A 20412-nucleotide genomic window follows, 5' to 3' on the forward strand; every position below is an offset into this window, starting at 1 on the left:
CTTACAGCAGGCAGTAGAAGAGTGAACATTAGCAACTGATACCAATGGTGGATAGCAATAGGCTCCCAATAAAAAGTGCATATCCTTTTCATTGGTTCCTCCATATGATTGACTTGGTGCCTCATGACATGCCCTACAGTTTTGTTGCAACTCCTGTAGGTCATTAAATGCACAAAACTAATTTGTGCCTACTCAAAAACATTTGACTGTCTGAATATTTAAAAAAAACTGTCACATGAATTGGGAAGAAAGCATAGAAAGAATACAGCTGGTGTGAAAAAGATGGGCAGTAAAACATGATATCAGAAGGCAGTTACCTTAAGAAGCCCTCAAAAGGGTTGAAGTGTGAGCTGGTTCAAAATCTTGTGAATGTATTAAATCACACATGAGATCTTACTCTTAGAAATATATGTCATGATAGTTTTAAGGCTATTTAAGGCTACTCCATCAGTAATGATTTAATCTTATTTCCACCAAATGTTTAACTTGGGAGGACTAAAACAATTGTGTATGTTTTTGTGTGTGTGGTTTTTTTTTCCCCCTTTGGATATATTCAAAATGCAGTGAGGGGGAAAATGCTTACCACTTTTCCATTCTGGAATTGTCCTTCAGGTATTGGTATCTTCAGATTTATCCCTAAAATCTTGTTTCTTCTTGCTTCTAGAGAACTGCAGCAATTTCGTGCTACAGAAATTTCTCTGCTTCTTTGTGCTGTGAAGTTGGAGATGATGAAATTTGCCAAAATGATTTTAAAATTGTTAGAAGCATACACAGAGTTGTGGTTAGCCCAAGTGCAAAGGTTTTGGAGGACAGCAGGAAAGAGCTGACTTTGAGATTTCCCAGACATACCAGCCTCAAAGGTCTCTGTAGGTTTCTAGTTGCAAGGCGCAATACATAGTTTAGAAAAAATATGCAAACATATGCTGCATATTTGAATCCCAGTGCTGTGTAAACAGCCTTCCGTTCAGCAGGTTTCTTGTTCAAGAGCTATGCGATGGGAAAGGCTGTTCACTTGCTTCAAAATTTGGAGACAGGGAGACTAAACAGGATTTTATTTTTTTTTTTAAAGCATGCTTATTGCAGCGTAAGTTAGTTTTGTACACAGAGTGCCTTACAACTTGAAGTGCTAGCAGTGGCCTACAGAATACTGCATTGTTAATGTGTCTGACTACTCCAAATCTATCTTGTCTCTAATATGTCTTATGACTCTTTTTTTTTTTTCCCCTCTCTCTCTCTCTCTCCCCCCTCTTGCCAGGCATTTTTCACACTTGCACGGGACATTATGACAAAGCTCAACAGAAAAATGGTTTGTATTTCCAGTTGGCATACTATCTATAGTCATTGAAATTACCAGTTAGAAGAACTAGCTTGTGGGGTTACAGTGGCTGCTAGTTTAAATTTGAGTGAACATTTAATCATCTAAATGATTTAATCTGCTAAAAATGTTAATTGTGTACTGGACTTCACTAGAAGAGACTGGGTCCTCAGCGCAAAGGAAGTTTTTACCTCCCTGTACTTGCTGTTGCTGGAATACTGCATCCAGTTTTGAGCATCTTGAGCCAGGAAGGATGTTGATTGAGGATGATCTGGGGAGGGTCCAGCAGAGAGCTATTAGATGGGCCTAGAGCAAAAGAGCTGTAGCTAAGCCACAAATTGCTGCTTGGGAGGTTTTGGGCTGGGTGTGGGCAGTGGGAGGCAAAACTCAGCTAGCCAGAGCTATAGCTGACTTGATCTTGTGTTAGTGATAGCCCTGCTTTGACTGAGGGGTTGAACTATATGATCTACAGAGGCTTTTCCAGCGTTTCTGTGATTCTGTGACGTGGTTCATCTGTTTTTAATTCGTAATATAACCTGTAGCTTTGATTTAATGAAGCCATTTTTAAGCGTGTATGGTTCCAGATCTGGGAAGCATTGCTGCTCTTACAGTTGTTTGCTAGCTTTAAATGAGGTTTGGAGACTATGCCTTCGTTTACTTTAAAGTATTTTTTTTGTAGAAGAGGCAGCAAAATGCAGTTGGTGCCAAATGTGGTTGTTCATTTCTTAAGCACTCTTGCAAACATTTGGCCAGACTGATTGACTGACACAATCATGGAAGTTGCCATTACTAGTGAACAAGAATTTAGTGATGCAAATCTTGTTAGGCAAATGGGTTTGCCACTAAAAGAACCTTCAGAAAACCAGCAGATTTTGTGGTTGGGCCACTCAAGTGGAGTGGAGGCTAGAACTCACCTCTGCTTTTAATCAGATCTTAAGCAGATGAGTGTATACCTGTTTGCTACTTAAAAGTGGATGCTTTCATACAAACACACGTCAGTGTGTAATTTTCCTTTATTTTGCGATCACTAAATGCAGTGCAACCTGAAATCAGTGTGTTTTTTTCAAACTGTGACAGCGTGATCCTTGCTTTATTAAACTCCAGATTGTGCAGTCGCTCCTTGAGTGAATTCTTGAGATTTGGGTTGTTGGATAAGTTCTTTTAAAAGTAGGCAGTTTTATCAAGTGATTAACAGAGTCTGGATAATTGAGGGGCTCAGGTTAGAGCAAATCACCCCGGTTATTGATTTGCAGGGGAGAGGATGTGGAGGGAAATTAGAAAAGCTATTTTTTTCTGCATTTTGTGATGTTGCTGTTCTTTTCTTTTTCAGAATGACAACAGTTCATCAGGGGCAGGTGGGCCAGTAAAAATAACAGAAAATCGATCTAAGAAGAGCAGCTTCTTTCGATGCACGCTACTTTGATGAACTTCTAATGATAGACTGCAGCACACTTAGAACCTTTTCTGCTTCTTTGAAAGCACAGGGTCACAAAGCCTCAGAAATAATACCACCAAGCTGCTGCTGAGAGCTCCATTGAACGTAGACTGCGATACACAAAATACCAAGTGGATTTTGCTCACTAAGCCTATTGACCTGTCAGGCTCCTCTTTCTCAGATATGGAAGCTATGAAGTGGAGACACAAATGCAAGAGTTAACTTGTTTTCCTTTTTTACTTTCTGTTTTATTGCCTGTTGCAAAAGCTGCTATGTTTCTTTTAACTTTGCACATCCATATTAGCCTCTTACTGCCTGTTACAGCACAATCTTACATTTGTATTTGCACAGTTTGACTTGTAAGAAAGATTCTTAACAGATTTGTGCAGGATTTTCTTTCTTTAACAAATTTTTTTATTTTAAAGCAGAAGAGCCAGGGAACAGATTAAGTCTTACTTCCACTAGTTTCTTTGCTGTATACACGTGGCCATGACTGCAGTATGGATGTTGATACTCTAGTGATGAGTATTATGATAACAATTGGCATTTAATAATTAGTTTCTTTTCTTAGATGCACAAATCTGTTTATGCAGAAGCTGTGGCTTCTATTCTGAATGTAGTATGTTGCTTTTCTTTCTTTACCGACTTAGCAAAGTTGTGATCTGAATTGCCAGTCACTGTCTGATTCACAGATGCACCTTTCAGTTCTTTGAATAAACACAGTGTCTTTCCTCACTTAACTTCCCTTTGTTAGCTCAAACTGTCTGCACGTTTTTTTGTTTCTGATGAGGAAGTACACTCTGGAGTACTCAAAACTGTCATCACAAATTGGCCTCATCGCTATCACTGAAGTGGCTTGTGGAAGTTGAATGCATGAGTTTTGAGTAACCTCTTTGTGGATTCGTTTGTTCAGAAATAACTGCTTCTAAGGGTGACTTCCATTTCTACTCTAATTCTAAGGATAGTCCGTTAACGTCTGCAAGCATCGACCCATGGCAACAGAGGCATACAAAAACTAGCTTCCTGTGCAGTTGCTAAAATATCTCAAGTTCTGCCACTAAGGAAGTGGTCACACTGGGGCTATAATATGTTTGTTCTGCCCTTGATGTTGAGTTTGTGAAGCCCTCTTGGGTCTGCTCAAGCAGTTGCATTGTTTTATCATCAATAGCTGGTAGGGTGACCTGGTCTGTTAGAAGCAGAATTTAAACTTAGTTGCCTTTTTACTCAATTGAGCATTGTATAACCTAATCTTTGTTTTACCATTTTAATGTGTTCTGAAAAATTTCCTGAGTAATTCAAACAGGTGCTTTAGTTTCTGTTGATGTGCCAAACTTGGACCATTGTAAGCTTTACCTACAGGTTTGTATCCGGCTTGTTTGTTAGGGGATAGGTGGATTCTGTCATTGTCAAAGTAAGGTGCCTCACGTGCTTGCTTTTGCTCCACTACGTTGTATGGAGTGGCAATCAGTGAGTTGGCTGTTAACCATAGAGCATCTCTGCTTCAGTTTGCGGCCCTGGGTACTGACTTTGCCATCCCTGGGTCTGCTGTAAATTTTTTGAAAGAGAATGGGCCAATAGCATTACATTTAAAGACTTTTGTTTTGAAAAGCTTTAGTAGTAGCTGTTTCCATAAAGTTCTATCAACCTGTCCCCACACGTAGTTTAATTGAAGTGGTTGTTGTAACTAGATCGTGAATCTCGCAACTTGCTGTTGCTGTGCTACATACAAAAAATACAAAAATCTTCATGGCAACAAGATTTAGTGGAAAAACAAAGCAACCCTAACTGCTCTGTTGTCTACCCTTGATGTTGTTCTTGGACAGGCTAAAGCACTTATGTGTTCTGTATGGTTAAAAAAAAGTGCTTTCTATACAGAAAGTGTTGTGACACCAATTATGAATGTTGTTTATTTTCAGTAATTTACCTCTGACTTATTTGGTGTCGTAATACTTTGATTTTTATCTCAGGGGTTGTCTGCAAACCAAAACTGACATGTTCTGCGTTTGGCAAAGTTTACAGAATGCTTTGTATTGTTTTTCCTGTCCTCTCTGTGTAGCTAAATATACATTCAATATTAGTCTCCAAGAACTTCCCTTTGAAAGAGCCTGTAACAGAGTAGCAGAGTCTATGAAGTGCTTCTTGAAGCAGCAGCGAATGGGGGTATCTGCTCTGTATTTAAAACAAACAAACAAAAAAAACTTGCTATTTTCTTACATTTAGCTATGCTAAACTGTACATAAATGTGAGGTAAGACCATAGGAAATTCACTTTATGCATGATGAAAATAACGCAGTCAGTATTTCCCCTTACTTAATGTTCATGTAAAGTTAATCTTTTTCTATTTGTAGAAGAATTTAGTGCAATTTTGTTGTCCCCTGCTGAAACTGAAGAAATCTAATTTCATGTGGTCTTATGGATAAGGTAAAATGCAGATTTCTTTCTCTCTTTCTGTTTCTTTTGTGCTCGCTCTCTCCCTCGTTTCGTTTTGCTCCCACCCATGTTCTCCAGCAGTATTAAACGGCTGAGTGGCTGCACTTTACCAGTGTGCTAATTTTTGGTCAGTATAGACCTCTTTCTGTGTATAGTCTGGATTGTCCGGCATTGAAAAATGTGCTGTATCTTAGTGTGCAAATCAATTGGATGTTGTACTGGGAACTTATTTTAGCTATATTTCGCTTTAGGCAAGCGGAAGATGATAAATGATATGTTCTGCCTAGGCATCAGATACGGGGTACTACAGGCTTTTCTGATATCAGTATGATTGTTCTGTGCAGTCTTTGTTGCAACTTTGCTCAAGACTATATTATCTGAACTTTGAAGGACTCTTAACTATACCTCAGTCAACTAGCTACTACTCTCATGTCCATTAGAATGAAAGTCATGCAATTATTATTCATCAAGCAGCAAACGTAATTGCAGTTATTATTCATTAAGCAGCAAATGTATTTGTCTTGCTCCAAAAATTGTCATCAACCTTTTAGGACAGGCAGACACTTTTGTGGATTTTGATAAAACAAAGCTGTTGTTTATGCTGTTTTTTTTTTTTTTAAATGAAACCTTTCCCTTTGCCCCATGTCCGTGCAATGTATCTTGACCAAGTTTTTTTTCCTAAATGGTTTAAAAAAGAAAAGAAAAGAAAAAACAAAAAATGGTCTCAGTGCTTCTCTACTTTAGCTTTCTGTGCTCAGCAAAACATGCACAAAGTGTTTTTGTTGAGTAGATAGGGAATATTTGATTTAGTTATTAATTGTCCTGAAGTTCTATTATTGTGCTATCGTTAAAACTTAAACCACTCATGAAACCTAACACAGCTCACTTTTTAGGGGTGGGAGAGGGTTGTTTTAAAAAAAAATGCTAATTGATTTTTTTCAGACATACAACCGTCCCATCATAAGTATGTTTCCCCTGATGATCTGCTAAAGTGAAGTGAATCAAGTCAATTGTTTCTGCAATTAAAAAAGGAGTATTGAATGCACATATTGCATTAAAAATTGTGAATGGATAATGATTTGAGAGCTGCGTGAATAATATGTAAAATGCATAAATGCGTTATTTGTGAAAATGCATCTGTTATCTGTTTATATATTAATGTAACTGAAATTTTGCAAAGTTAAACTTACTAAAGGTTAAGCCTGTGGATGACAGGTCCTCTTTTCCTCCGTTCACTGAACTGCTTGTGCCACTCTTGTTCTTCTAAATACGCTCTTGTTCTTCGAAATAAAACTTGTATTTCTCCCTGCCACAAAAGCAGGATTTCCATTAATTTTTTTTTCCAGTGAATTTAAATATTTTAGTGTATTCCTATGGCCTTACAAACATTTTTTTCAAATAAAACTTCAATTACAATTATTTTAATGTTATATAGCTACTAAATTCAGACTAAAAAGTATAGCCCTTGAAAAAATACTTAATTTTGAAATAGGATTGTTTTACCATGTGTGTGTTTAAGCACATTTTATCTCTGCTCTAAAGCTGTAATATGAAAAGCTCCTGCAGATAAAGTGAACTGGTTATGTCGTTAACTTGTAAACCTAATCATTACTTGTGTTTTGATATGTATAGACAAAAAAAAATTGCAGACTCCCCCAAAACAACAAACCCCAGTGGTTTTATTATTCCATGCAAACTTTTTTACAACAATGTGTCTCAAATAAAAGTTACATAACGAAAAATATTTGGAGTATTTTGTATGAAATATTCCACGTAGTTCTTACACAGTTAGTGTTTCCAGTACATCTGCTGCGGAAAGGGGTCCAGCTGAATAGCATCAGTAAAGCTTTGCTTAACCTCAGTGGCAAGTCACAGGGTTGGTTTTTTTTTTTTTAATGTTTTTGCTTATTCCTAAACTTAACTGTTCTTCAGATTTCTCCTGAAATATCCTGTACTCCTACAGTGATTACTTAGCCTAGAAATGAGGTGTAAGTATATTATTCAGATGACCTTAGGCTTTGTAAAGATAAAGTGAGACGCAATCGCCGCTTTGTCTAAGAATTATCTAGTCACTTAAGTTGTTAACCCTGATTTAAAAAAAAAAAAAAAAAAGTGTGTGAAGGGTAAGATCTTATGACTTTCTCAGATCTTATGACTTTCAAGTAACCTGAGGCACGAGTACCATGGACTAATACCACAAATATTGTTTGCCCAGCCTCCTTCCGCTCTGAGGGATTTGACAGAAATCTGTGTTGGCAATTACATTTACAGCAGTTCTTGATTTGGAAATTAGTGCGGTTTGGCAATAACTCAAATTGGTGTAAAAATTTAGAGAAAATTAGAGAAATAATGGTTTGGCCTACTCGAGGCCAAAGCAGCTTGATGGCTGCAAGACCCAAACGGACGCTCTGAGGAATACACAGGATGCGGCACGGGTAACAAACAGCTTCCAAAATGTTTGCTTTTCACGTTTTTCTCTAGTAAACCGTATTTAACTGAAAGGATATGTAGTCTCTTTACCGTCACGAAGAGCAAGCTAGAGCTACGTTCTTGTTCTCTAACACCTGGGTGTTGGTTTCTGGTTTTGCTGTTTTTCAGATTGCTGCTTCAGGACTGTTTAACCTGCAGGTCCTTGTGATCTGAACTGGTTTTAGATGCTCAGCAGTCCTAAAAGCAGAATCCTTAAATTCGGTTCTCAAAGAAGTTAGCGGCATGCGTCTGCACCAATGTCTAAATGATATTTATATCTCTCATGTGTCGAAGTAGCAGGACTACTTAGAGTGCTAAAAATGATGATTTATTAAAGTTCCTTGATCTTTTTTTCGGTGCAGACAAGGTGTTACCATAAGCACATTTGTAGACTAGAAGCAAATTGTTACTCATGTGTAGAACCTATCCTGCTTTTATAACCGGGTAATTTGCCTTTTTCTATGAAATTCCTTTCCTTGTCCAGCTTAGTTGACTAGTGTTTTTTAAAAGGCTTCTTGAGCTATGCCAAGGTCACTAATATCACATAAGATTTCAAAATAATCTATCTTTAGAAACAACTCTAATCTTCAAGAGATACATAAACGAAGTTTTTACAAGTTTCGTTGCTTAATGTTCTTGCCATCTAGAGGTCTGAAGAAAGGGCAGGGAAGGCAAAATGTTCCCGTATGCTGAAGAGACATTTCTCAGTGTTCTGGGATGCTGCACAGTGTTTTACTTTTTTTTAACGCTATCTTCAGCAGAGCACATCAGCATTAAGCTTCTGGTATGATCAAATGTTACCTAAATTCCTATGAGTACGAGTTTGGTAAATAATTATTGTTCTTTCAGTCTGCGAAACGAAACCGTAACTTTTAAGTGGGATGTAATTGTTTCGGTCACCCGAGGAAGTGGCGTCCGCGGGACGGACGGCGGGAGGCACGCGTAGCTTGGCGGCTCCGCTTTCCAGCTCGGTTTGACGCCGCCGCAGCGCGGAGGCGAGCACGCCGCTGTGAGCGGCCCTTGCCTTGCCACACGAAATGGCGGGCGCCGGGGTGCCCAGCTGGCACCTTTCCGAACTGCTGCCTTCACCGTTTACGAGGGTCTTGGCACTGTTTCATGCACGTGACCCCCTTTTCTGGGGGGCACAGTGGGCAACGTGCTCATCCGTAAAGGAAGGCTGCAATCTTTACCCGTTTAAGAACTTCCACTTCACTTGTAGTTGGGTGAACTTTCATTTATTTATTTATTTTAAGGAAAGGTTGAACGTTTAATTATTTTTCAAAGCTGTTTTTCTTCCTTCTTTTTTTTTTTTTTCCCCAGGCAACGTAGCAACTCCCGAGCTCTGGTATGCCTCCTTGCTGAGGGATGGGATTTTGTTTCAAGACGCCGAAGCAAGTCCTAGCCCTGAATTAACTGTCTGACCCTACTGCGCCCTGCTTCCACGCTTCTTCACCCAAAATGCGGCGACTTTGTACAATGCACGTTTATGCTCTGAACCAATAAAATAGAGGGAAAAGCCAACCATGTGTGTCTCAAATAGTGTTGCTGAGCACGTTTTGGGCGTAAAAACTGGTGGTTTCTTGAAAACCGCGACCGGTTGGGACCTGAACGCGGTGGGCGAGGGCTGGCGGGGCCGGGCGGCGTCCGCTGCGTGAGGCGCCCGTCACCTCGCGCGCGCCGCCCTGGTGGCGGCAGCGGCTGCCGCGCTCCCGCCACCGAGCCCCCCTCACCGGCGGGGCCGCCGCGAGGGCGGTCGCCTTCTCCCCGCCGCCCTCTGTCGCCGCAGGGCTCCAGCAGCCGCTGTGCCGGGCGGCCCTTAAAATGGCGTCGCGGCTCCTCGCGCGACCGTGGCCCGCGCTCCTGGCCTTGGCCTGGTTCTGGCTCCGGCGTTCGGATGTGCCCTCGTTTTTTTTCAGGCGCGGGTTGAGCTCTGTTTCAGGTGGCTGCTGTTCTGGTTTTGGCGCCTGGCGGGCCTTCCCAAGGCCCCCGGGCGCCGCAGGAAGCAGATGTTTCTAGAGGCTTCTGCGGCGCAGCGGCGCCGTCTCCACGCGCGGTGCAGCCGGGCTGGGCTGCCCTCTTCCCGCAGGCCGTCGGGCCGCGCGGGTAAGTAGGGGTCTCTAACCTGCCCCTGTCCGCCCCGGGGATGACGTTGCTAGTCAAATTATTCTTAGTATTAAAAAGCAGTTTCTTTTCATGGGAAAAGCACTCTTCTTTAGAAGGCGTTTCTGTCGTGGTGCCCGCTCGCCTGCTCCCTAACCAGTGTGTTTGCCTCACGCAGATCCTTATTAGAAATTTGAGAAATACAGAATGAATAACAGCTGCCTTTTTTTTTTTTTTCTTTTTCTTCTTTGATCCAAAGTCTCTGCTGCTGTCTTCCCTTGCGTGGTTTGTTTTTGTGCAAGTTGGTGGTAGCCCTAACGTGCCAGTGCAGAGAAACGGGCTCAGGAGCGGTGTCTTTGGAGCGGTGTTTCTCTCCTGCCCCAGGAACTATCCCGATTTGCCCACCGCAGGCTTTTAAAGTCGGTCATATGATGTCTCCCATTTGCTGGAGATTCCTTAAATACGGAGTCATACTGGACAGAGAGATAACCATCTTCCAGATCAGCAGGTCTCTCACGGCAACATCCTTTCTCAAGAGTTGGGTTTGACAGCAGAAAATGCAATGGTTGCAGCCCTAAGGCAAGGCATACAACTTTTGAACTGTAATTTTTAAACCTGAGTCTATGATGCAAATTGGAGATCAGCTGCAACCGATCGGGTTGACAAAAGGATCAACCCATGAACTTACATCTTCCGTAATAACGGCCACCTCTGGGAAAGAAGGACAACGTAAAACAAAATCCCTTGGATTGCATTTATTATGGTTCTTCATTACAAATGAGTTTTACTTAGAGAAAACTCCATTTCAATCATATATTTTGATTTTTTCATGGTTTATTGTTATTACTGCTTGCCTGTTTTCTTCAGTTTAAGCCATCGTAGCTCTTTCTAGAAAGATTAAACTGATTAAAGGCTATTAAACTTTCCAAACTGCATTTTACGTAAGAATATAGAATCTAATATTTACTTTGGCCTTTTAAAATGTTTTTTCCCCTTTATTTAAATTCTGGCTGAGTGAGAACACAAATGGAGTTGACGGAGTTCTGGTGGGTTTTGGAGAAGCAGGTTGCGGTGTCATATGGCAGCCTCTTATATCATGATCAATTGTCTTGTGACTGCTGCATAAAATGTCAGATGAGGGAATATGGTCGAGTGCAAAAGCAGCAGCTTACTTGACTGACCTGAGATTGCCTGCGCCGTTGAGGCATCTAGCGCTCTCTGATACTTACTTTATCATGTAATTCTCATTTAACGCGAGTTAAATGTTATAATCTTAATGATTTCTGGACTCGAGCAATAAATATCTTTATTTATTATATTTATTGTTCACTCTCTCAATATGTTTTGACTCTGAGTTTTAGGTTTCTGCTGCCCTATGGAAAGGTTTCAAGCAGTAGTTACTGAGATTAGTCCGTTTTTTGCCTTGTCTCCTCTTTCTAGCATCAGGCCCGGGTTTTGGGGGTGTGTGTGGAGCGTGACTGGGGCCAGGCCCAGGGGACATTCCTGGGCGTGCTCCGCGGCACCTCCTGCCTTCTCTGTGCACCTGGGGTAAGGTGGCATCACTCAGCGGAGACCGTGTTTATTAAGTCATCTTCCTAGAGAGCCCCTACCTAGCACGCTTCCTGGAACAACGCATTGTCCATGGAAAACTTTAGGTTATCTATATATATATATATTTGTATATGTATGTATAGTATTTTAGTTGTATAAGCTATTAGAGGGATGATGATTGCACTCCGACATTTTTATGAGTTTAAATATAGATTTGAGAAAAATCTAACTCTAGGATTCTTATGAAATTTTTATGCCAACTTTAGTCAGGCCAGGATGAATTTCGTTCAAACCTGAGTTTTCATGTGAAATCTTGCGCTACTCTTGCCTCAAGGCATGCAGGGTCCTAACATTTAACTGTGAGAGAATTAACTGCAAGTGAATCCCTTATTACTAGACGTTAAGTGGTAGAAGTTATCTTTTATCCTTTTAATTTCAGGGAGGGGTTTAATGCATCTCTCTGTAATTATATAACTAATTGAGTAGGTAAGCATTAGTTTGTCAAAGGCTTAGTGCAACTCAATTTAAAGAAAAATTATGATGACATCTTGTCCTCAAAAAGGCAAATTTGTGCACGTACTGTCTTGTAGCTATTTACATGCCTTTTCCTTCAGGGTATTCGTATAAATTTTTAGCATCTGAGAATACTCTAACATAAACCAGAGCTTTTTACCATCTGTCTTTTCCTTATCTTACTATTTTTGTGACCAGAAACATTTGCTCTTTTAGTCCATGACTGTCAAATTGGAGTGCATCTTTAGCTGACAATGAGCTAAGAAAAAGACATCCTTTTGTTATAATATACAGTTTGTCTTATTTATCTTTCTTTTTGTTAGAAATAGTTAGTATTCCTTGGCCTGCTATAGAATCATCTATTACCCTTGGAAGCAGGAAAAAGTGAGACGCTGAACAGAGCTGCAGGAACACTGTAATGTTTTTCACAAGGTTTGCTCTCTCAATATGCAAAAATGGATAGTTCTCTGATGCTGTAACTTTAACCTGTCCCACTTTTTACATTTTTGTTTTTGTAGTTGCTAGAGACTTAATTTTGCTTGCCAAGCAAAAAACTGTTCTTTGCTTTTTGTGCGTATTTAATAAATGCAAAGAACAAGGCAGAAAACATTAGTGAAAAATTCCTGAAGGTTATAAAAATCTCCACTGCACAACCTCCTTCACTCTTTCTCTTTTTGTACAGCAATTTCTAAAGGAAAAACCTTCTTTGATAGTACCCCAGCGGGCATATGACTTTGAGAAAAAAGCAATTCAGTCACATCAGGTAACTAAGCTTTGAGTTTCTTTCAGTACATTTGTTTAAGAAAAACGCAGAGGAGAAAGAATATAAAGAGTAGCAGACACTCTTTTTTTGTCTGTGCTTTGCTTGTGGATGAGTTCCTTGAAGACTCCATAAAAAGTACGCAACGTATACAGAATCAGTGATGTCTGGCTCTATAAAAAACAGCTTAGAAATTTTTTCCGCTGGCAGCTTTTAAGCAGTGTGCTGGAAACGCGAATCGGTGAACATACACAGGACCACGGTGCCTGTGCAAAAGTGATTGTATCAGTGATGAGTTAGATGCATCCAAAGTTACCCAGTTTTTATTAATAAATTTTGACTCCTCTATATGTTAACATTAATTGCTAGATAACTTCGTAACTAGCTGTTGTTGCCACAGCTTAAAAAGCGTTTGGCTTTCCTGGGAAGACGTTTGGGTCAGTAGTGTGCACAGTGGCTATTACATTTATGCTGCATATGCCTCCTAAAACGTTATAAACTACTAAAAACTACAAATACATAGTTTTGTAGAAAAATAACCCTTTGAGTTAATACTTGGCTTTCAATTCCTTTGTCCGTAATAAGTGTTCCAGAATTCATGTTTATTTTTACATTTCCTTTTACTATTGTTTCCAAATTTGAATGCCGGGTGTTGTGGGGGAGTAAAAGAAGTAACAACGTCCCTGACTGCGTTTTCTGATTGTTAGTCACTAGATGGTGCCGTTTCACTTCTTTGAAATCACAGTTTGTCTTGCATGTTACTGTTGATAGTTGTTGTTAGTTAGGTTTTAGAAGGAAACAAAGGAATTAGACCTTTGGGCTTCTTTCTGGGGGACTCTCACTTTTTTCTGAGATTCTGCAGTATGCGCATTTTGGTCAAAGAAAAATAGCGTATTAATGAAAACTTGCAAAATTTCCAAGTTCTATTCTTTTAAACTATCATACGCTTTTAGTTCGCACCAGCTTACGTATAATTTACTGAAGCCTCCTCAGGCAACATGAATTATGATATGAATTACTTCAGCGGAGTTGCAGCAGTTTTCATGCGCTGGTAATTGCTCTGCAGTTCTCGCTAACTGTACTAACAGTTGTGACGAACGGGGTCAACAGTGGCTCATGTCCGTGTCCGGCTCGAGTCACAGGGTACCCCAGAAATGACTTTGCACAGGGTAAAGCAAAGGGCTAAAAGTTGACCAGGAAACTTTTGCTTCGTAGTTTCACATTAAAAACCTATGTGGTGATTTAGGCCATTGTTACAGCTCGTGCTGATTAAGAGTTGGCTGTAAGTTGTGCGTATTCTTTTCAGGCCTAACTGGTCAGTTTTCTGTTTATTTGGTCAGAAATAGGAAGGGTTGCAAAATCAATTTTTGCAGAATGGTTTTGACACTTCTTCTTCATAGCTCCAGCAGAGAGAATGGCAAAATAGAACTTAACATTTACGTGAATGCTTTTCATTAATAAAATTACTTATTTTGAGTGATGTAAGGCGGCCTAGCTGAAATCCCTAGCTGTTGGTTTGCCGGCCAACAGGCCTCTTTGAGTGAGAAACAATATCGTGAAACCAGAGCTGTCACGTTGTGGTGGAAAGTTTTTCTTTTTATATGAGTGGCCAAGGTGAAATGAGTTAGGTTAATAATAGAAAAACTTTGCAGGTTTCAGAAGAGGTAGTAAATAACGAGGTTGTCCAAAGCTGTGGAGTAGGGGAGTTGGAGCTGTAGGTTACAACATGAGCAGGTCTTGAGCCTCCGGGAAGGTCGAGAAAGGCTTTTAACGCCATTAAACAATCTAAAACCAGCACCACTAAAATATATCGCTGGGTAGGTGAGCGCCGTGGTTCCCCGAGGCTTTCAAGCCACCATCTCACCGGCGGGCGGCGGTGCCCCCGCGAGCCCGTCCTGCCGCCCTTGGCGCCTCGGCGGAGTCCGCAAGGTGAACGCGGTGGGAGATGTTGTGCGTGCCTTGCAGAGTCGTCTGTTTGCTTTTATTGGGCTTAATTTTTAGGAGAATTTGAGAACGGAGCGGAGACTTTGAGACCTGTCTGTAAACGTTTACTCACTGAGTAGGCTGCCAAAACTGGTACAAGGTGTCAAGTTTTGCTTTCCTTTAATGTTTCTGATTATCTGGCATTTTCCAAACGGAGAGCATACACATGGCCTTCTTTTGAAAAGGTCTGGGGGGCAGAGTGTACCCCTAGATCACATTTTCTAGCAGTGCAGAAAAATGTTTGTCGTTTTTAAAAGAGAAGGAAAACCAAGGCAAGTAAAATAAAGGGAGAGTGTTATTAAGATTTAAACTTTCCCTGCAGGTTAATAATAGAAACCTCACAGTGTCTTTATGAATTTCTATGTCCCCAGCTATATTCATGGTAACAAACTAAACCACAGTTAAGTCATATGCTGAATGTTTTCAATAAATTCAATGCATAAGAATAAATATTTACAATGTTAGAATTGGTATAAAATTTTGTTACTTTAAAAACTTACTTTAGCTATTTCACAAAGTACACTACTTGCAAAATATCTTCAGTTATGTCTGGAAAAGCGCGTGCTGGCGGCGCGAGACATGCGAGGCAGGTGGTGCGTGGCTGCAGGGGAAGGTGATGGGGCAGGAGGTGTGAGAGAGCCCACAGACCAGCTGAACGTTTTTCACCTTGCCAGTACGTGGCTGAGTGTTTGGGCCTGCTGTTACCAAATCCCTGCTGCCAGTAACGGCAGTTTCCAAGACCGGCACCCAGCCCCGTGTGGGAAGAGGGCTGGGTGCGTAGGAAATGGTGTTTTCCCCGTTGCCTGTTTCAGCACAGGGAGAAGGGCAAGTGATAGCTTTGCAAAAAAGGAAGAAAGTAATACCTATTTGTACCTTATTTCCTTTTTTTTTTTTTTTTTTTGGACAAATGATACTTTTCTGACTGCGCTGCTCCCAGTTTGCCCCCAGTATCTTTGAAGCCCGTTGGCCAGTTCCCACAAAGTCTGGCAAATGACTGACGTCCTGGCAAGTTTTGCGAGTGGCCGGGACAGAAGCGCTGCGGTTGAGAGCCCCCGCTGAGGCAAAAGCCTTAGCTTGTCCTGCTGGCCCCGGCCGCCGGCGCGTTGACCAGCGTGCCAAGGAGCGCGCAGCTCCGGAGCAGCCCTGTCTTCTGGAGCCCTCCTCTGCTCCAGAGGGGGAAGCACAGGAGACCCGGGGGGCCCGAAACCCCCGAGGAGGAGGAGGAGGGTGATGAAGTCAGAGTTCATACGGGCTTGGAAGAAGCTGGGGAGACTTGGAAGCGCTGTGATAGAGAAGCCAGAAGAGCGAAGGGATGGAAAGTGAGGGGGGGGAACTGGAGTCGCCCCAGCTGAGGCGTTCAGACTCAAACGGAAACAACCGACCCAAATAGTTCAAGAACCGAGGGGGTAAATACACAGTCAGCTTTGCAATAGATGCAATAACACAACTCCTCCATGCCCTTCAGCATTTTAGGCAAAGTTAAGAGGTTTGTTTGCTTCTATATTTAATAGGATTTTTCACATGCTGATATTTACTTTTAGAGGACAATAAATTCCAGGTGTGAATATTAAAAGTAATCCTTTTTTTTTTTCTGCATTAGATATGTTACGTACAGAATTCAACGCTTCCTGACCAAATTTTGAGATATACTTAGTTTTGCAAAGCGCGTTGTGCCTCTACACTGTTCACATAGTGAAGGACATGGGAAAACGCAAAGATTTTTGTTGTGGTCCCGCTGTCCGTAAGTTCTGCTAGGATAATTTTCGGACGGACTACCAGCTGAAACCAACTTATATCCTGTTGACTTCAAAATTTGTTACATAAGCTGCGATAAGAAGTGAGTTCTCATTTCTGGAGAAAAACAGGTAGCTGCGAGTTTGATAACCTTCTTCCTGGGGGGGAACCGTTCGTCTGCAGCCGGAAGCGCGGCAGCCGCGCGGCACCTCTGTGAGGAGGTTCCTGTTTGCTCGCAGGAGATTAATACTCTGGAGTGGGGACCTAAGACTGTGGCCACGTCATAGGTACACTGAAACACGGAGGAAAGGGTTTCCGCGTGTGGGGAGGAAACGGAAGGGAGCTCTGCACCCCTTGCGGCATCTGACTCTGCTCAGCCATGATTTTCTTACCTCTATCCTGGCTTTAGTTACTTCGGCTTCTTTTCTGCTACTGCGGTCGCCGAAGTGGCTAATTCTGTCCAAAAGGAAGGAGTGAATCGTGATTTTTTTTTTTTTTATAAGTCAGTTTAATTTATTACAGCAGTGTGTTAATACGTCTGTGTTTCTGATAATGTTTGACTTTCTGTACATCTGAAATTTTGTGCATGTGAGAAAGAGGAACAAACGTCCTGGGAAGTATTTCAAAATGCGACACTCAAATAGGTTTATTAAATGATGGTGGCTAAGGAGTCGAGAAAACATGTGGTCCTAGACTTTTTCAGCTCAGGGACCACTGGCAGTATAAATTGATAATATAGTACTAACAAAAAAAAGACAGTAATTCAGATGTGCTTGCCTTTTCAAAGGCAATATGGATTTCTTAGGAGTGCTTCATGCAACTGGAGACAGTTACAAGTGGGAGTAGCAGGACAATGACCTGTGTGACTCCCTCTTCATTTTATTTATTTTTTTCTTTTTTAAAGAGGTAGGTCTAAAGGAGATACTTTTTGCCTAATGTGTAATATGCTTTCTTTGCTGGTAAGGTGAGAGATTTCCTCACAGGAAGCAGGTATTACTTGGCTCAAGTATTGACACCTATTTTACAGATGCCAAGGATGCCGCACACAAGAAAGAGCGACTGATCAATGTTTCTAATTAGCGGCACTGAGGATAAAATATTAATAAAAATGTTACTCTTCCAGTAGAAAGAAGAGAAACTAAAGAAACAACATTAAAAGATTTATTACCTATTCTTGTCTTTAAACACCTGTATTTCGAAAAGTAAACAATATTCCCCTTAGCACACAAATGCCACTTTTTGAGTAATTTCAAACATTTCAGTAAGCTGATCTTTAAATGCTTATTCATGTGAGGGAAAAATGCTGGGAAAATCAATATATTTAGTTGTAAAAATATGCTCCTAAATTACATGTATAACAAATTAGTAAGTTATTTCTCCTTTCACTGCAAAGCTTCCTGTTTTGCAGGCTGGTGGGGGAGGAATCTAAAACCTACACGTTCCTCTACCCGAGTTTGGTGCACAGACTCTTATACCCCGCGCAAAGCTGGAGCCGTGGTTTGTTGGCTATAAACTTGCCCTACGCTGCTATCCTTTTTGACAATTAAAGTGAAATCAACTTCGAAATTAGCTTTCCTGTCATAATCTGTCACTGTCAGATTTGTTCATAATAATTAGCCCCTAAGGTTCATGTCAACATAGATCACACCAATATAAGCCAAGAGCATGCCTTTTGAAGAGCTGGTGTGTTTGAAGTGGCTGCAAGATGTTAGAGGGGGTTTAAAATTTAAAATGGGGCTTTAAAAATTCCATTTATTGGGTGTCAGCGTTCTTTCATTGCTAACTGTAAAACACCTTTGGAGTTATCAAAGAATAGCTATTGCTTAGGTCCTTTTCTGATCCCATGTTATGATCGTCAGTACCTGGAAATTTATTTGGAAGTGGCTTAAACCTGCTGCAGTGTTTTTACTTTGCGTTTAGTGCTAGACTGCACAAGAATTTGAAGCAGTTTTTGTCATGTTGTAGGTTGGTATGTTTTCTAAATGCAAGAATAAAACTGTACAACATGGATTTTTCAGTTTTATTTTAAAGGTAGCATGACTGATACATGTTTGCAGCACGGGAGCGTCCTGTGTCTGTGCTGGCCTCCTCAGAGTAAGAAGGTCACAACGTTTCTGGGACTTCTGTTAGCAATTGTACCAATATTTGTTGTGTGGGTTAATTCCCGTCAGGAATGGGTTTCAGGTAGGGCTAGAAATTGGGCCGGGTTTTGCTGCTTAATTTGACCAAAGTTAGCTGTTATACTGAAGCATAATAGTTAGTTAGAGAAGAAACTGGATTTCTGCTGTGGCATAACTGAAGGAAAATTTAGCCTGGTGGTTTCTGCTGCTCTTAAGTTGTGGTTCTGTTTTCACTGTCAACGTCAAGGGTAGATGTCTGCAGTCCGTTTCCCATTCCCTGGGCCAAGCGCCGTCTTAATGTGTACGAGGCACAAGCATTGTAAAAGACAACAGTGTGTGTAAATAAAAGCATGTGGGTAGAGTTCATGAATGAAATACTTTGTTATGTTTGTCAGTTTTCCAAGGGTATTCATTTTGAACTCAGAGCAAGCCAAACTGCCTGACTGTTAACTGAAAGGTGTTACTCAAATTGCCATTTGAACTGAATTACTGTATTAATTATCTGTAATAAAACCATACTGTGAGAACACTCTTATTCGAATGTTAACGTGCATCAAGGACAAATGAAAAAAGATACTCTATTCAACTTGCTGCTATGTTATTTCCTTACAGTAAAAATCTTTTATTTGTAGATCAGCAATTGTATCGGGTGTCAAGAGTTAGCAGAGAGATTGACCCAGAGGGGACAGGAGGCAGTAGCAGTAACGTAAGGAGGATGTTTATGCAGGATGTGCTGGATGTTTTATAGTTTAATTTTTCCCAGTAGTACGGTTAAAGCATGAAGATTGCAAAGGATGAACATTGGAGGGGATTGGGACTAATACAGATACCAAGGAAAGGAGGTGACATAACTTGCTATTTACTGAAGGTTATTGGCAATGTTGGTTTGAATCAAGACTGTAGAAACGTTACTCTCTAAGGCAGACGTTCTCTTATAGATTTAGTTGTGCTCGTAGAAGAAATTACCAATTTAGCAAAGACCCGTTGCTTAATCTAATATGGCTTGTTTTCAATGAAACAGGTAAAGGTCAGTGGGCAAATTCAGCTGGCTACAGTTGGAAAAGCAACTTCCATCAAGCGGCGCTGCTGGGCTGCCGACACCGGGCTGACGGGCAAGAACTCTTCTATCAGCATAGCTGCTTGCAGAAGGCACATCCGTCCCTGTCATTCCAGGGTGATGCTGTTCTGTTGTTTTCATAATCTTTGTTTCCTGTCTGGGCTTTGGAATGCGGTGAAGCACGTAGGGTGTAATATATCCGTGGGTTTTACGCTCATCTGAGAAGATTATCTTGATGAAAAGAGCAAAAAGGTTCCGCAGAGGCTGCTGGGTATGAATTGGAGGTATGGAAACTTTAAATACTGCTTTGCCTCTACAATGAAGGGAATAAGATTTTGGGGTGATATTTTTTAATTTGAAAATTTAATTAATTTTTGTTTGAAGACTATTATGCAATTTTTTTCTGATTTTTTTTTTGTGGTAGTGTTTTTTAGGGATTTTTTTGTTAGTTTGCTTTTATGGGATAAGCAAAAATCAGTAATTAGACTTCTGACACTGGTATGCTTACCTTCTAATATGGTGGCTGTTAAATAACACCATTTTGAAGACTCAGGGTGCTTTACAACCCACAGTCATGTGTATTTGATGAAGAAACAAAGGCAAACAGTGACATGACAGTTCCAGGTCACATAGCCAGTCAGTACAGATCTGGCTATCGAATAGTTCATGGCCTGTCCATAGGATGTAGTGGCTGCCTCTTATTTTCTCCATAGTAGGATAAACGTGTGGTAGAGATTTTTTAATGTGATTATTAAGCATTATCTCTTCTAACAGCAGAAGAGAACTAATGCATGACTTCTTAATGGTTGAGATGTCAGATGGCATTTTAAATACCAAGTGGCTGCTATTGGACAAATTTTTGTAATAACCATCTTAGCATAGGGCAGAAGTCTTGCAGATTTGACTTTTAAAACATATCACTTAACTGGTGGCTAAAGACGCATG

At 40.8% G+C, this 20412-nt stretch overlaps 1 protein-coding gene and 1 long non-coding RNA gene across 5 annotated transcripts in view; both read left to right on the top strand.

Annotated features, from left to right (window-relative positions):
* The window catches only part of RAB8B (RAB8B, member RAS oncogene family), a 29275-nt gene extending 20105 nt beyond the window's left edge, over positions 1-9170 (top strand). The window contains exons 7-10 of one of the 4 annotated variants that reach the window (XM_068958804.1): positions 1256-1306; positions 2646-2670; positions 5099-5171; positions 8970-9170. In XM_068958804.1, coding sequence (XP_068814905.1) covers positions 1256-1306; positions 2646-2670; positions 5099-5148 — 126 coding nt within the window. In that variant the 3' untranslated portion in view covers positions 5149-5171; positions 8970-9170. Of the gene's footprint in view, positions 1-1255; positions 1307-2645 lie in introns of all 4 variants that reach the window. The other 3 variants (XM_068958803.1, XM_068958801.1, XM_068958802.1) reach the window with 3 other exon arrangements.
* Positions 9171-16478: 7308 nt separating this feature from the next.
* Positions 16479-20412, top strand: part of LOC138068922 (uncharacterized) — a 60730-nt gene continuing 56796 nt past the window's right edge. Inside the window, exons 1-2 of the long non-coding RNA XR_011143787.1 lie at positions 16479-16577; positions 19432-19751. This is a non-coding gene — a long non-coding RNA (uncharacterized lncRNA). The remainder of the gene's footprint in view (positions 16578-19431; positions 19752-20412) is intronic.

This window comes from Struthio camelus, chromosome 12 (genome assembly GCF_040807025.1).
Source record: "Struthio camelus isolate bStrCam1 chromosome 12, bStrCam1.hap1, whole genome shotgun sequence".
NCBI classification, from domain to species: domain Eukaryota; kingdom Metazoa; phylum Chordata; class Aves; order Struthioniformes; family Struthionidae; genus Struthio; species Struthio camelus.